We start from the raw sequence: 15824 nt of genomic DNA, 5'->3' as shown, positions 1-15824 counted from the left end.
CGGGGACTGGACTGGTAAAGAGCGTCCCGCAGCTTAGCTGGGAACCTCGGTTTCCCCCCTGCCAGTTTTGGATCAGCTAAGACTGCTTTGCCTAACGGCGCCCTCAGGATGCCTCGGGCTGCAGTTCCCATCATTCCCAGCCAGCACCAACCCCTCTGCAGGATACCAGGTTGGAGGAAGCTGGGCAGCACTAGGAACCCAAGAAATGCAGAACTGCCTTTTGGTGGCCTTTCTTTCCTCGAGGGAGAGTTTCCAGGCCCAAAATGCCGCTTCCCTTCCCTGTTCTCCCCCACCCAGTGCTCAGGTATGAATGCCAGGCCACACCAGCGTCGCTTCGTGTGTTCTCTTGGGGTGCTGAACGGCAGGCGGCAGGGGACGGCACAGAGGCCCTGGTACCTGCTGGGTGGTGCGGGGGGCATGGAGCCCCCCCCACCCCACATCCGGCCGTGCCCATGCCCAGTTCATCCATCAGTGGCAGGACAGGCAGAAGTTAAACTGGCTTTTCCTGGAGTGGAAACGGACTGGTTGCGCTTTCTGCCTGTGATCGCCTAACAGCACGATTCCAATTTTATGTGCAGTTTAATGCTTACTCTGAGGGCTGTATCCGTTCTTCTGTTTGCCCATTTTCCACCACTCGGGTAACTTTATTGCAGTTTGTTTTTCAAAGTAAGTTTCTAGTCCTCAGGATTGCTAGACTGGGCTTCCAGAGGCAGTGCCTGGCAAACCCATAGGTTTCAGGCAGGAGGAGGCCTGCCATGAAATTCCCTCTCTTGCCCCTGAGAGCAAAGAAACAGAATCAGTTGCGCAAAAGCCTGGAAGCTTCAGGTAAATACTCTCCATTTAGCTTTTCTAGTTGCAGGAATTACCACAACAAAGCCTCTTGAAAGCCCTGAGATGCGGGGGCGGGGGGGGGGATCTAAATAAATAAAATGGCTCCTCAGGAAGCCAGGGGTGGGAAAACTGTCTGCTCTGCGCAAAAGAACAACAGTAAAGGCAATGTAGTGTTAGTCTCTTTTTCCACACACAGAGAGAAAAGTCTTTTTTCCATGTCCGAAGAAACACAGGGAGATGGTGCTGCTTGCTAAGGCCTTCCAGCAACGGAAGACATCTTCATGGCCATCTAAGACAACGTGGCTGAAGCGGTCCTCCAAAGGAACTGCTTGGCAGCCCGTGAAGAAGAAGATGTCCCCGATTCCAAAAGCGCTGAGCCTACGAAGTGCCCCGCTGGCTGCCGTACCTGCCCCCTCAGTGCCAGGGGAGGTCATTCATTGCAAGAGGAACTAAAATGCTTCTGAACATCAACCTCAAGTGCCTTCGCCATCGTGTAGCACTCTATTACTCTTTTATATTGTTATTTATTTTATATTGTTATTTTTATATTGTTACTATTGTATTTTTCTTCATGTTGTGAGCCGCCCCGAGGCTTTGGCGAATGGGGCGGCATATAAATGTTTTAATAAATAAATAAATAAATAAATAAATATTACCCATCCCTGCCGGCTGGAAACAGCGTAAAGCGAAACCATCCATTCATCACGAGGGGGAGAGGAATCAGTCTGGAAATCCTCCCCACTTTTGCGGGAAGGGGAACGTCTTTATGGGGCCATGAGCAGCTGTGGATCTCAGCCCCGGGAACAGGAGACCCTGTCATGGGCAGGAGGTGCTGCGGGGGAAGGACCGGGGCAAGGGGACCCCCAGAGGAGCACCGCTCAGGCCTCAGGTGCTGCGATTCGGCCTGGATTTTTAAAAGCCTCTCTAAAGTTGGCCCGAAAAGCATGAGAACAACAGAAGACGCTGGCTGGGAGATGGCCCAGCCGTTCTGTGCAAGGCGACGCAACCCCTTTCTCGTGCAGGCCACCAACAGAGGCAAAGGCGAGGCTGAATTCCCCAGATGCTCTCCAGAACTGACCAAAACTAGGCTGGACCCCACTCCCTGGTGTGGAATCCCCCTAAAGCTCTAGGTTTGCTCATGGCTGGCACCACATGCCCCAATACCTCCAGAAAAACCAGGAGCGGCCTTACCCAAGCTGGACCACGGGTTTGCCTAGCTCAGTATGGTTTACCGCCTGCATGGGGTAGGTGCCTGCACCCAGCCTGCCAGCTTCTTCCCTAGTCTCCCTCCTTTCCCACAGGGGAAGAGCTCTTATCTCCAAATAGCAGCTTGGAGATAAGAGCTCAGAAGCTGCTGGGGGGACGCTGCTGAGCAATTCATTCCTGCTTACCTGTGCCAAGAGTAGGCCTAAAATGGCTCATAGTTACATTTGGCCCTGCCTGCAGATGGCATGTGAGCCCCGAGACCTTTCCCAGCCCTCCTTCAGTGCACGGACGGACAGGTAGCCGCTTTCCGGGGCTTCAGAGAGAAAGCTTTCCCAGGCTCACGGGCAAGACCCAGAAATGTTGGCTTTGTGCTCCCAGCCACCCAGGCCTGGTGCCAGATTGGCATTCCTTCACTAGGCTGTTTTGGGAAAGTTCAATACGAACCCAGACTGGCGAAAGCCCGTGCAACATGGTGGCTGCGACTCGGGAGATCCGGGTTCTAGTCCCCTCTCAGCCATGGGACTCAGTGGGTGACTTTGATCCAGGCACAGACCTCGGCCCAGCCTACCTCACAGGGTGGTTGTTGTGGGGATAAGATTGAGAGGAGGAAGGGGATTATGTAAGTTGCCTTGAGTTTGTATAATAAATAAACAAAATAACAGCCCAGACAAGCCATGCAGCTGCCTCCACTGGAGAGGACAAAAATGAGTCCAGCTTAAAAAGCGGGGCCGCTGTAAAGAATGAGCAGGAAACAAATATTCCAGAAGTTCTTGGTGGATCTGTAGCTAGCCAAGGTTTAAATTGCTAAGAGGCTGCAGGAGCGGTGGATTGCGGGTGACAGGAATGTAAACGGGAGCCCAGCTTAGTATTAATTCATTCAAGTTTGCAGCTGCAGCCGAGCCTTAGGGCGCAAAGAGAAGGACCCCAAAGGCCAACCTCCTCCAGTCCTTCCTGATCAGAGGCAGAGCCTGATTCCCTTGGCTTTCAGTCCCGGTCCTCAGAACAGGGTTTTGGGAGGAAAACCCCCAGAAGGAATTCCAGGAGATGCGAAGTTCGGTGCTGCCAGGCAGGGCTGGCACCCTGAAACCGGAAGAGCTGCTGTGGGGGTGAGGCAGCCTTCCCCAGGCTGAGTCCAGCTCAGCGCCTCAGTGGGGAACCCAGGCTGTGGGACCCTGGAGAAGTCAGGCTCTGAGAGGTGCGCTCATGCTCCCTCCCCAGAACGGGGGAGAAAAGACTCCCGTCAGTCCAACTGCCCTACATCCTTTACACCCCCAGAACTGCTTCCCCCATTTCCCCTCAGCAGAGGGAAGGCCGCGTCCTTCCTCCGGCCGAGCCGCATCGTCCACTTCCCCCTCGTTTTACCTGCATCTTACAAAAGGGCTGGCGAGGCGGCCGATCGCGTGGCTGGTCAGGAAATCCTCCAGTCTGCTTTCGGGGACGCATCTCTGGGGCGGCAGGAGGGCCGCACTCCTCCTCTTCAGGCCCCTCTCTCCAGCTCGTGGGGCCGTGTGCCGCAGCGGGGTGCCAAAGGCATCAGTGCCGTGGGGCTTGTAGGGGTGCATGCCCACAGTGGCCCCGGAGAGGCAGCGGGGCAGGCAGTGGGGAAGGCGAGAGAAGCCAACGGACAGATGCAGCCGCGGTGGGAGGGCACCCCTGTCCCTTCAGATGAGGGAGACGCACGGCCCCCGCCTCCTGATGCGCTCAGGGAAGAGACGAGGCCGGCTGTGTGGAGGTGGGCAAAGCCCCTTGAGCCTTCCTCAGCTCGCTCGCAGAGAGGGCGGCGTCAGCTGTGGACCAGCGGGGTGAGCGTGGGTGAGAGGCCACGGTGGGTGGGAACAGCCTCCACAGCGTAGCCGTTATTTCAGGTGCTCTGGGCAGTGCTGCGCCCCGGTGCCCGATCACTGAGGGTTGGCACCTTGCGACGGCCCTTTTGGAGGATGGTTCTCATGGGGCGATCGCAGGGAGATCTGCCTTGTCACACAGAAGGTGGCTGATTGGTGGAGACACCCGAGGAGCGAAGGCAGAAGCTCAGAGAGCCGCATCTTCACACTCCTGCTGTTTTAAAAAGATCTCACTAGCAGCCCGGGGAGAGCATTCTGGCCTAGAAGGAGGGACTGTCTGACCCCCAGAGAGTTTCTTGTGATCCTAGGTCAGGTCACAAACCTTCCAAGACAATGCGCAAAACTTCAGACTAGCTTCCCTGCCCACACAGGCCTCTGCCTCCCAGTGCCCAGAAACAAACGAGAAAACCACCCCTCTTGGAAGCCGCAATGCCTCCTCTCTCTGGTCGCCTGCAGCCACTTTCAGCTCGCAGTAGGCGACCGGGCAAATGATGCTCGAAGGGATGGCTCAGCAGTCAAGGAGTTCCACTTCAATAGGCCACCTACCGCCCTGCTCCCCACCGGCCCCTGGCACCCTGCAGCCTCTCTCACTTGCAGGATCGCTGCCCGGCCCGCGATGGATCCTCTGGGGCCCTTTCAGCCTGCTTTTATCTACCCAGTTTACATCTTGTACGCACTGCTAAATCACCCAGCCAGCAAGAACAGCAGGGTAATTTCGAGCAAGGGAAGGTTTTCCGGCTCGAAAGAAGAAGACCGGGCTGCCTTTCCCTAGCCCGGCCTCCTCCAGATGTGGCGGAGTGCAACTCCCATCATCCCCAGCCAGCATGGCTTTGATAGGGCCCTTCTTGTAGCATAGGGGTAGAAGTAACTTGCAGGTGCTGCAAGGAGATTTGCTATTATTAGGGCCAGGGTGGGAGCGAGTGATGTCCCCCCAGGGAGACGGGAGCCGACACCGGTGCGGAGACGCCTCATCTGAGCTGACACAGCGCTCGGCGGAGTGGGCGGCGTTCAGCCTGACGCGCCGGCCTCTTCCAGAGGTGCTGTGAGAACGACAATGACAACGCTGGGATGAGGAGTGGACTCAGCTGCTATGTGGTCTGGGTGGGAGCGGGACCAGCTGAACTTCCCTTGGGGTTGCCCGGCCTCCTCTCCTCTCCTCTCCTCTCCTCTCCTCTCCTCTCCTCTTGCATTTGCAATTTTAAAGGACTGATGTGGATCCCCAGCAGGGGGCGACCATAAGGGATGTGGGTAGAAGCAGGAGCACTTTCCTTGCAAAGAACTGTGCTGGGCCCAATCCACCAGGATGTTCTTACTTTAAGACAAACGCTGCAGGATCGGAGCAAAACCCCACCCCATCCAGGCACACGTGCCCAAGCAGCTGCTCCGAACGGGAGACAGCCAAGGAGGATGCACAGCAGCCCAGCCCATGCTCCCCAGCAACCAGGGGGCCACTTCCTGCCTCAGGCTCCTCAAACCTCCTCATGTCCAGCTGTGGCTTTCGTGGCACGCCTGCTGCGGAGAAGCACACGGCGGGGAGAACCGACCGACCCACCCAGCCACCCACCTGCCCCGGTGGGCAGGCAAACTCCTCACAGCCGAACCGGCTCACAGCCTTGCGGGAAAGGTGCTTGCTGTCCCTGTTCTCTCTCTCACGGACTCGGAAGTGGCAGACAAGTCAGCGCAGGAGCTGACCGGAAAGACACACCGGTGAGGCAGTTGGCCAAACAGAAAACTACCCAGCAAAGCTGAGCTAGGGAAGAATCTGATCCAGTTTCCGCCCTGCCCAGGAAGAGGACTTGTTAGACTGTCTGTAGATTTCCAGTTCCAGCAACTTTTAGAAAAGCACCGCGTTCAAAGGCCCCTTTTCTTAGAAATGGACAGAAATCAGGTTGCAACCTTGCTACACTCTGGCAGTGTTGCAGAAGCCCACAAGTCACTCCCGGTGCGGCCCCACGCTGGGAAGAAAGCAACTGCATTGCCTTTTCCCCTACGAGATCCGTGCAGCGTGTACTGAAGTCTTCACCCCTGCCCCAGAACACTAAGGCCTAGAAACCTGCTTGCCAAAAAACAATAAGAGGAGGAAGCAGCAGGAGATCTTCACAGTGTATTTCAACTTCATACAGTGATGCCGTTTTCCAAGCATAAAAAACGGCGCGCTCTAACTTTGCGCTGCGGGTTTGTTCTACTTTCCTGTGCTTGGTTCAACGGCCCCTTTGTACCAGCCGCCCTGGGAACGCCCCATGTGGGGATGGTTTTGTGAAGATGCCAACCCGAGCAAGCAAGCTCTGTCGCTCGGCAAGCCCCTCCTTCTTCGGCAGCCTGGGGGTTGTCCCAAAACATTCTGCAGTGAGGAGCTGAAGCAAGGATGCCCGCAAAGAGGGGCTTCCTGCGAGGGATGCAAGCCCCCTCGGTGCGGAGCTGTCAAACTGAGGGCGACTGCCGCGACACGCAACATCCAAGGTGGGGCCGGACCCCGTTTTGTGGCCCCCGCTAGCAGGAAGACGCACACGGAAGCACGTGGCCCTTGCCGGGAGCCGGCTGCCAGGAGCGGCTCTTCCCAGTCCGCAGAACGCAGCTTGGCCGACACGAGCGTAAACGTTTTCCCCCAGCCGTGCCCAACCCAGTGCCATCCGGCGGTTGGGCTGCGACCCCTCCAAGCCCCTTCCTCACTCGCCCAGTCCCTCCCAGTGCGCCCGCCACAGAGGAGGGGGACGTGGCCGAGCGTCTCGGGTGCCACTGAGGAAAATTACGTGGCTCCTGCCCCCCTAAGCTGCCCCCTTTTCCCAGGGAGCCCTGCACCCAGAGAGTCCTTGCTCGCTCTTCTCCACGCCTTCCTCCGTTCTCTCGCATGGGGCCTCCAGCAGGGACCCCCCCACGGCCCCCTTCCCCAAAAGCTCTCTGCTTCTGCCCCATGGCTCTGAGGGCACTACTCTGGTCAGCAGCCACCCAACTTCTTCTAGGAAGCCCAAATGCGCAGCAGTACACGCTCACCCATCCTCCCCAACAATACCGGAGGGAGCAGATGCCATGAGGACTAGCAGCCTGTGCTGGCCTTCACCACTGCGCCATGTGGTGCATTGTGACATCCCACAAGGTCTCCAGGCCTCTGCTTTTGCTCTGCTCTTTGGCTGATCCCTCGGACCGCCCCCCGTTCGTGCAGGTAGGTGCATTCCGACAACCCGTCTTCCGAGCGGAGAAGAGAGACTGGAACCTGCTTCACTACCTCTTGCTCTCACACAACTTGCTTTCTTTTCCCCTCTGCAGTGCAATAAATGGGCAGGGACTGGAGAGGAGAAATTAGTGACTAGGGAAAAAAGAATCAGCCACAAGAGCGGGGTGGGGGGAGTCCACCAAAAACTTTCTCTTGAACCTCTGGCTCATTTCCCACAGGTCCCACACAGACATTTTAAAATCTTTTCTGAGGTTCCATGAGGACTAGGAACTTGTTCCCCGAAACAAAAAGACTCATCCAATCATGTACTGAGTTCCAGGCTTTGGCAGAGGAGACGCACCCACCTGCCCCCACACTCACCGTGCCCCCGCCCTGCGCCTCTGGCCCCCCGGGAGGCCCGCCCCACGTACCTGTACCTCATGCCGGTGCGGTGGCCCTCCAGTTGCTCGACAGCCGTCCCGGCCTCCTGCAGGTACCTCTCCAGCTGCCGCTTCTCCATGAGGTACCGGGCCGCCTCCAGCACCTGGGCAGGGGACAGAGCCTGCCCATCCCGCGCCCCCGGCCCCGCCTGGCTGCGCCGCCGGATGCTCTCCCCTTTCGACCCCTTGCTCTTCTTGGGCAGGCCATAGAGCTCGTCCACGCTGAACTTGCTCCCCCCGCCCCCCGCCGCCCCCCGACTTGTGGGCGCCGGGCCTCCCCGGGAAGAGCTGGCGAACATAGTGCCCCCGGGCTCCCGCCGAGGGCCCTGCCGGAGCGCCTGCAGCACCTGCCAGCGCCAGGCACAGCGGCTTAGCCGCGCCACGGTGCTTAATGCCCGGAGATTCCCGTCTCGCTCCCCCACCCCGCGGGGGAGGGGACGTGTGGGGGATTTGCAGGCCTGGCAGCTGGTGAAGGACGGCCTCTGGCCCGGGCTCTCCGTGGCCCCCGGCCCCCCTCCCCTCCCCTGCCCTGTGCCCCTGAAGCGCCGGAGAGCCCCGCAGCGCCCCCTCATTCCACCCAGCAGCACCCTCCTTGCCAGCCCTTCCGGGTCCCGCTCTGCTCCGGTGCACGGCCCCATTCCCGGGAGCTGCTGCCGCAATGCCTCTGCACGGGGTGGGGTGAGAGAGCCTCTTCTGATGCCCCGTGAGGGCAGAAGCCCCAGCCTTCCCCCTGGGACGACCCTCCTGCCCTCTCTCCCTCCTTGTTCCTTTTTGGGGCACAATTCTGTGAACACTGAACCGAGCGCTCACCTAATCCCTCTCTCCAAAACTGGAGAAACGGAGCATCCAAATAGAGCCAGCCCCGCAACTGGTCCCCTGGGTAGCCCTCGAGCTGTTCCCGGGCCCCTCAGCTCTGCCGGAGAGGCCGGGCAGTCCGTGCGGGGCAGTCCATGTGCCATGTTCAAGTGCACCTTTGCGCTCCCTCTCATGCACCATGCATGCCACGCCAGCTGCTCCACATACGATAGAAAGCAGGGTGCACGGGGTAAGTGCAGTCTGTGTTCTCACCAAAGTAGGCTTTGTGTCCACATTACAAACTGGTTTGAAAGGGAAAACCAGGCTAAGCCTCGTGCGTGAACCCACATGCGGAGCAGGACCACGTTTTCAAGAACAGGAGACCAGCAAGATGTCACAGATTTCAGATTTGAGCTGACTGGCCTGGGGCTTGTGAGCTGGGGGTGTGAGGCTCCACCCCATCCTATTTGGGGATATGATATCGGATAAAAGGACTGTCAATTCGGGCTCTCCAGGGAACGAGACTCCCTGTGCTTGAGCGCAGCAGTCAGAAGCAAGCTGCCGAGATTTTGAATGGTTAATAAAACCAACCCACAGGACTGACTGTTGGCAGGACACACGGCTGCTGTTCCCGTTTGGGGCTTTGCAGGAATTAAAGCTCGTGAATTGTGCAAAAACTAAAGCTTCTCAACGCACCCGAAGCATCCGGAGCCATGGGCCTAACGCCACCTGGTCAGCTTGCTGGGATTAGCCGGAGGGCCGGGCAGGGAAGGGAGTGGGGGAACGGAAGGCGCCGTCTGCAGTGGCCCGGCTGGGGCCCAGTGAGGAAGGAGGGGAAAATGGGGCGAAGAAGGGCCGGCTCTCCCTCTGCCTCCCCAGGCTGGACTCCCGCAAAGGCCGCCAGCCCCAGCTCTAAGTCGCTCCGCTGTGCAAACAGCCAGCCTGGAGACAGCGGGCAAATGTTGCCCAAACCTTTGAGAGAGCGCAGCGCGTGAAATACGGGGCACCTCTGGGCATGGGGGGGGGAGGTGGGGGCCTTGAATCTCCAGCTTCCTGAACTGCTTCCTCACTGTAGCGCAGCTCATTTGGTTCCACGAGAGGACACAAAATAGGGTTGATCTTTAATTTATCTGCTGCCCAGTAGCCGAGAGCTCTCCTCCTCCGGCACTCGCTCCGAGAATTGAAACGCGCTGCCCTATTCGCGTTTCGATGGAGAACAGGCCCGCGACTCCCACTTGCCTCAGTGGGCCGTGCTGGGAGCTTGCCGCCCCTTCTAAACACGCAGGGGATCGCACCCCAAGGGACGTGGTGGGGGAGAAGGCCCTTTGTGGGACAGACAAACATCACACAACTCAACAGGCTGTTGTGTTTGCGTGGCTTCCAGCCGGCTGCAGCAGCGACGCGGTGCCCATATGCTGGCTGGGCAACTTTAGAAGGTACCGCAAAGCCAGGAACAGCCGGCAAATGCAGCAGGGAGGGTCACCAGGCATCCCATTCCCGGTCTTGGGAGTTGATGGATGGGGAATCGGATCTCCCAGGCAGAACCTTCCGGGTCTGATAAGCAAGGGGGCTTAGGCGCAGCTTTGCTAGCGGGACCTCCGACGAGGATTTTGCTGGGCTTCAGTCGGCCACATGCAGAGGCAGCTGGCGCTCCTCCTCTCAGCAGAACGGAGCAGCAGAGGAACCCGAGCCCCTGAGCTCTCAACATGCAGGTTTATCCGTTTCTCCTGCGCTCCCCTCCTCCAGCTCCAGCAGTTACCTGCTTGTCCTCTCTGCCCCGGAGGATTAAGTGCCGCTAATCCCCATCAGACACTAAATACAGCGCAATTGTACTCTGCCCTTTAGTGACAGCGGCCTTGAGGCCGGCTGGGACGCAAGGCCACAGCCCTGGCCTCTGTTTCGAAGGTGCTCCGGCACTCGGCGTTCCTTGGGGAGTGCGGTGGGGGGAGCGGCGTCCTGGCGAGGCTGAGGGCAGGAGCAAGAACCGGGGCCTCAACGGTCCTGCCTCTGTGCAGAGAGCAGACCGTTCTTGGCCCTGCACCCAAGCCAGGTTTTGAGAACCTTCGCCCACATCTCTGCCCTCCAGAGACGCTGGACGACTCCCAGCAGAGCTGGCTGGGGGTGCTGGGAGTTATAATGCAACACGTCAAGAAGACACCCGGTGGGGCAGGGCTGCGTCCCGCCTCCGGCAGGTCAGGCAAAGGCGACAGCAAGACCGGAGGGTTCCACGCCAGAGCTCAAGGCTGCGACAAGGGGCCAGCCGGGCGACCATAAAAAAATGGTCACCCGGGGTCGCAGCCCCATCCTTCCGGCATGCTGGGGGCTGCAGGCAGCCCTCCTGCCTCAGCCTGCCTTGAGACACCTTCCCCAGCCCTGCTTCTTCACAGCGGTGAGTCGGAAACTGACTTCTGGCTGGAGCAGTGTGGTCCCCAGCGCCACATCAGGGCCGAGGAGGAGGCCTGTTTGATGCCACACAGAAAAGATGGGGCTGCAAGGAGGAATCGCCTGGGGTAGCTTATGTCCCCTCGATGCCAACCGAGGCACGGCCTGCCTCAGACTCGTCCGAGATCACGCCGGCCGGGCCTCTGGCAGGGAGCGTGGGTGGGGGCTCGTCGATTTCCAGGGTGCCTCCTGCCAGCCCAGGAACCTTCAGGGAGGTTTCCCCGGGCTCTGCACCAGAGGCAGGCCATAGTTCCACCGACTGAGATCCATCGGAACAAGCTTTCAAAGGACGTGAAACAGAACCACAACACAGTACTTTTACTTTCGATTACGTTGTATTTAAGACGCTGGAAACAAGCTTGAATCCTTTAGGCCTCCAGAGCTGAAGACATTTTGAGCAACAAAAATACATAAAAGGCCCAACCAGCTGTGCCAGAGAGGAGAGAAACGAGGCGGCAGCTCACCCGGGCACTTACTGCTGGCCTGGAGGAACAGCCACTGAACACTCCGATTCTCTTTTCCGCCGCTGAATGTCTGTGCCGGGGGAAGTAAAAAGCCCCGTGCAATGTGAAGGCATCCAACCCGCATTTTAGCATGCCTCATTGGTTTTCAGGGCCTTGCTCGTTGGGAGTAATGCAGTGAATACAGCTGGTCGACTATCCAGGCTTTTGAGGAAAATGCTGCAAAAGCGCCCCAGCTTGAAAGGGCTCGAGGGGCCACCAACCACCGCAAGCCGAAAAGCCAGGCCTGAAGCCGACGGCAGGCCCACCAACCCGGTTAGCCAAGGCTGGGGGTCTGCAGAGACCCTCAAGCATCCCAGGGAAGGCCAGGCCTGTAAGCCAAACCCCTTTTGCCCCCGAGACGCACCCACTGACGCTTCATGTATGGGCCGAGTCAGAGCCAGTGGATCCGCACAGATCGCTTCGTGACTGTCGGCGCCTGCCGGCTCTGCCTGGTGGTGGAAGTGAGAAGCCCTCTCTATGGCTAACCCCTCTTTGTGCGGGATGCTCTTGGGAAGGACGAGGAGCTGCTGCAGCTGCGGCTTCCCCATCCCTTTGCATCCAAGCAGCCCCTGGGGTACCTGATGTCATACCCAGGATGGGTGAGCACTGAATCAGAAAAGCTATAAATAGGGAGTCTGCAGGAGGGAGAGAGGAGAGGAAGGGCTATAAATAGAAAGAAGCAGGTCAGGACCGGCAAAGGGCTGTGGGTGAGAAGGGGAACGGCCAGGCAGGTACGGGTGGGTGGCTGGGGTCCTCCCCAAAAGGGAGACGGGGCAGAAACACGGCACACCACAACAGTTGTCCAGCTGGGGAAGATGGGAGTGGAGAAGCAGCGAGGACACTGCCGCAGTCATCCCGGTGCGGGGCCCGGGCCTGTGATGAGGCAGATGGTTCGTGCGGAAGGAGGCACGCCCAGCAGAACACGGTAGAGCTTGCTGCCCAAGGATAGCCCGGGTGCATCGTGGGCAGTGCAGTCCTTAAGCCGGGGCGGTGGGGGAAGCTAGCCTGCCCGAGCCGAGAAGAAGGGCAGCCCGCGGACGAAGGTGTCCAGCTTGTTCCGAAAGAGCTCGCTCTGGATGGTCTCGTTCAGGTTGCACAGCGGGTTCTTGACCACGTAGTCCACGTAGAGCTGCGGGAGACACCAGGACGTGAGCGACTGGGCAGGCCCCTGCGGGACGGCCAGGCACGGGCGGTCCAGCCCGCATGCGGCTCCGGGACAGCCCACCACCCGCCTGCAGGACAGGGGTGCAGGAGGGATACCCAGCAACGGGGGCGCATAGAGTGCGGGGGCGGCTGAGGCCCGGGAGCACCTCAGAGCCGGCTCCAAACTGTCTGGGGGGGGGAGCGCCTGCCCCCCAAACGGTTGCTTCCATTTCAACTTGGCTTCGCTGTTCACTGCACCCATCTCGACTGTGTCTCAGAAACGGCTTTATATATTGTGATTTTTGTTCTCACAAGCCACCCGGAATTACAGCTTTTCATGAGCTTTTCATGAGAAGAGGGGGGTGGAATGCGAAATGCCCCTCTAGGAGGGCCTATCGCGGTTCTCTTTCTCCATTTGGACTTATTTATTTATATTGTGATTTATAGCCTGCCTTTTTCCTAGAAAGGGCTCAAAGCAGCTTACATCATTCTCCTCCTCCACCTTATCCCCACAACAACGACCCTGTGAGGTAGGTTGGGCTGAGAGGCTGTGACTGGCTCTAAGTCACCCATTGGCTCCATGGCCGAGCGGGGACTCAGAACCCGGATCGCCCGAGTCCCAGTCCCAGCTCTGAACCACGACGCCACACTGGCTCCATACAGCAATGGACTTGGCTTTCCGTTGCTGTAAAACCACCTTGCCAGCACACAGCAGGTGCGGTGTCTGGACACAGTCCTCCTGCGCCCTGAGCACACCTCCAGTCCCCCTAGCCTGACCTTCCGGACTCATGTTGGCCTGCGGCTCCCATAATCCCCAGCCAGCTGGGGGTTCTGGGAGCTGCTGCCGTCCCGCCGATCTGGAGGGCACCAGGCTGAGAAACTCCATCGCAGTCCCTCTCTTGCAACACAGAAGGGATCACAGGGAGCCATGGGGGCGGACAGACTCCCTCCCTCCCTCACACACACACACACACACACACACACACACACACACAACTCACGTAGCTATAGATCTGGTGCAGCACATCGCGGATGTTGCCCACCCCCAGGTCGGTGTTCATCACCACCTTGAGCCCGGTGGGCGTCTCATAGTAGTGCAGCTTGTACTTGCTTGTCTGAAAGGACAGGAAGCCATCCTTCCTGGAGGCGCGGGCGGAGGTTAAGAAAAGCCGCAGGAGGGATGGACAGAGGGCCGAGCCACTAGCCCCCTCCCCACCCCGCCCGGCTCCCAAAGTTCCTTCCGTTTGGGAAGTGCTGCTTTTTGTGGCGTGAGCCAGGAGGCCTGGGGCTGGACCCCCGCTCTCCTTCCCGAGACTGACAACTCCGCTGCCCACTGGGTAGAAAGGATACATGTCCACGGGGCTCATCTTGCTAACAAAGGAACGGATGGAGAACAGCATGCCGTACATCAGCTTGAACTCCTGCAGTGAGAGTGAGAGAGTGAGAGAGAGAGAGAGAGAGAACGCGTGTCTGTGCCACACTGGGAGAGGAAAGGGAATGCAGGGCAGGCGCACCGGCAAGGACAGCCATGCTCGCTCGCTCGCGATGCGCGAGCGTCCCACCGTGGCCAGCGATGCCAGTAACTCCGCGCCACGCTCAAGCGAGGAGGCTTCAGCCTTTCAGCCCTGCTTTTTCACATTGCTCCCAATCTCGGCAGTTTGTTTCGCTAGTCCACTCTTGTCCTCCTGCGGCCAAAATATTCAGGTAGCTGCTTCTTTTCTTACCTGGGCCAGAATGTCTCCCAAGCAGGAAGAGAAGAGGCTACTGCCCCCCTCCCCCAACCCTCCCCGCTACCTTTTCCAGCTGAAGGGGGCACTGAAGCGCCAACTCAACTGCCCGCCCTCGCCTACTCCTGGGGCGCTTTTTCAGTCCAGAGAAAAGAGCTCCGTGCAGGAGCAATGCAGCTGCCTTCTCTCTTACCATCTGTCACGATCAGGAGAAACGGCAGCCCAGGCTGGAGAGCGGCCACCCTTGGCTGGAAGGAGCACAGGACTGCTAAAGGTTGACTTTAATGGCTTCACGTAACAGTGGCTACTGAAACATAAACTGTGAACTGATTTGTTAAAATCTATCTTTTGCTCTCCTAAAGCATCGCCCTTAATCGGCTTAACTTTTTTCTAATCAGTTGACAGCTTAGTCATGGCTCACTTGGAATGGAAACAAGTTTTGAACGCTTTGTATGGTTGAGACAGATGAAACCAAGCAACCTACAGAACACCCCAAAGCCAGGCGGTTCTAAGTGTTCTTCAAATATTAGGGAGGAAAGTCACATACTGTAATGCAGGCTGTCCTAGTCTGGGACCCTCCCGGTGTGTTAGACTACAACTCCTATCATCTCCTGCCAGGCAATGGGAGTTGCAGACTCATACAGCACCAGACTAGGGAAGGCAGATATGACTCTTCGTGTAATGTTTCCAGGACTCAAACAGTTTTTCAGCATCAGCCTGCTAAGCTCCAGAATAGGCAAAGCTGTAATGCATGCATACACAAAATCATTCTGGCAAAAGGCCTCTGCCCAAGTGCAAAGTGCAATTCCCACATCACCGAAGAGGCTCACTCCACACAGTGTCTAGGCAGGTGTGCAGACCTAACCTCTCTAAGTATCAAAAGGTGGAGCCTCACCTCCTCTTTGGAGATGCCAGCTTGCTTCTTCCGATTCCATTCGCTATAATGCAGGCAGATGCCGTTGCGGTCAAAGATGTACAAGTTGTGCACTGTCATCTGCAAGAAAACCAGGAGGTCTGGGGTATGTGACTAGAAGGCACACACGTAACTCTCAATATACAGTTCTTTTTACTTCTTTAAGTGAGTTCCAATGAGCATGAGGTGTTCTGGATATGTACTCATGGTCCGAGGATAGGATAACCCACCACAATTATAATAAATGCCATTAAAACGTATACATGTTGAATAGAACCAAGAAGGCTACTAAACTAAATAGGTACTAGCTTATAAAGATAAGGTGTTCTACCCTGACTGCTCAAGGAGGGGTCTATGCAAAATCAACGCGCCCCCTGATGGCAGCTAATGGTTACAGGGTCAGGTTTCCTTGGGATGACTCTTCGGAGTAAGCTTGCACACAGTGGCTGCAGCCCCTCCGTCCCGTGAAGCCGGGCCCGCAAGCGTGCAGCTTGGCTCGCTCACTTGAGCCACCCACCGCACCCCAGACTGTGCAGCCGAGGCTCGCTGAACAAGAAGCCAGAAAAGTACGGGTGGGGAACAGACCAGGGTGCTGGCCCCTCGCCCACTGCCCTGCGCTGCCCCCCACCCCCGTCTGGATTTCGCGCAGGGAGACTTACCTTCGTCTCTATGACAACCCACCCGTCCTCCCCCGGCGGCTTCCTACAGCCTTCCACTTCCGGGAAGGGGAGTGGCGCGCTTGGCGCGCTCTCTCCTTGGTCGGTTGATCGGCGCGTGCGCGTCCGTCACGCTCTCCCCGCCCCCTCCAGCCTCGGTCCTGCGCGCGCGCCTT

General features: G+C 58.1%; 1 protein-coding gene across 1 annotated transcript; it reads right to left on the bottom strand.

Moving 5' to 3' along the window:
* Nucleotides 1–11022: 11022 nt before the first annotated feature.
* On the bottom strand, nucleotides 11023–15717 carry TRAPPC1 (trafficking protein particle complex subunit 1). The gene is made up of 5 exons (XM_044417298.1): nucleotides 15652–15717; nucleotides 14975–15073; nucleotides 13703–13773; nucleotides 13354–13492; nucleotides 11023–12338 (listed from the first exon to the last, which is right to left on the bottom strand). The coding sequence occupies exons 2-5, from the start codon at nucleotides 15071–15073 to the stop codon at nucleotides 12210–12212; spliced, it is 438 nt and encodes a 145-aa protein (XP_044273233.1). The 5' UTR covers nucleotides 15652–15717; the 3' UTR covers nucleotides 11023–12209.
* Between the last annotated feature and the right edge of the window lie 107 nt (nucleotides 15718–15824).

The sequence above is a fragment of the Varanus komodoensis genome, unplaced genomic scaffold (assembly GCF_004798865.1).
Source record: "Varanus komodoensis strain SLA01 unplaced genomic scaffold, ASM479886v1 scaffold87, whole genome shotgun sequence".
NCBI classification, from domain to species: Eukaryota; Metazoa; Chordata; class Lepidosauria; order Squamata; family Varanidae; genus Varanus; species Varanus komodoensis.
The sequence above is the reverse complement of the archived record's forward strand: the minus strand, read 5'-3'. Positions and strand labels throughout refer to the sequence as shown.

Bases quoted from the DNA above. Each gene is read 5' to 3' on its own strand.
- TRAPPC1 (XM_044417298.1), bottom strand. From the start codon at position 15,073: ATGACAGTGCACAACTTGTACATCTTTGACCGCAACGGCATCTGCCTG. The intron at 13,774-14,974 runs GTGAGGCTCCAC...CTCTCACTGCAG, and splicing joins CTGGCATCTCCAAAGAGGAG to GAGTTCAAGCTGATGTACGG. The intron at 12,339-13,353 runs GTGAGTTGTGTG...TGTCTCCCGCAG, and splicing joins TGCACCAGATCTATAGCTAC to CTCTACGTGGACTACGTGGT.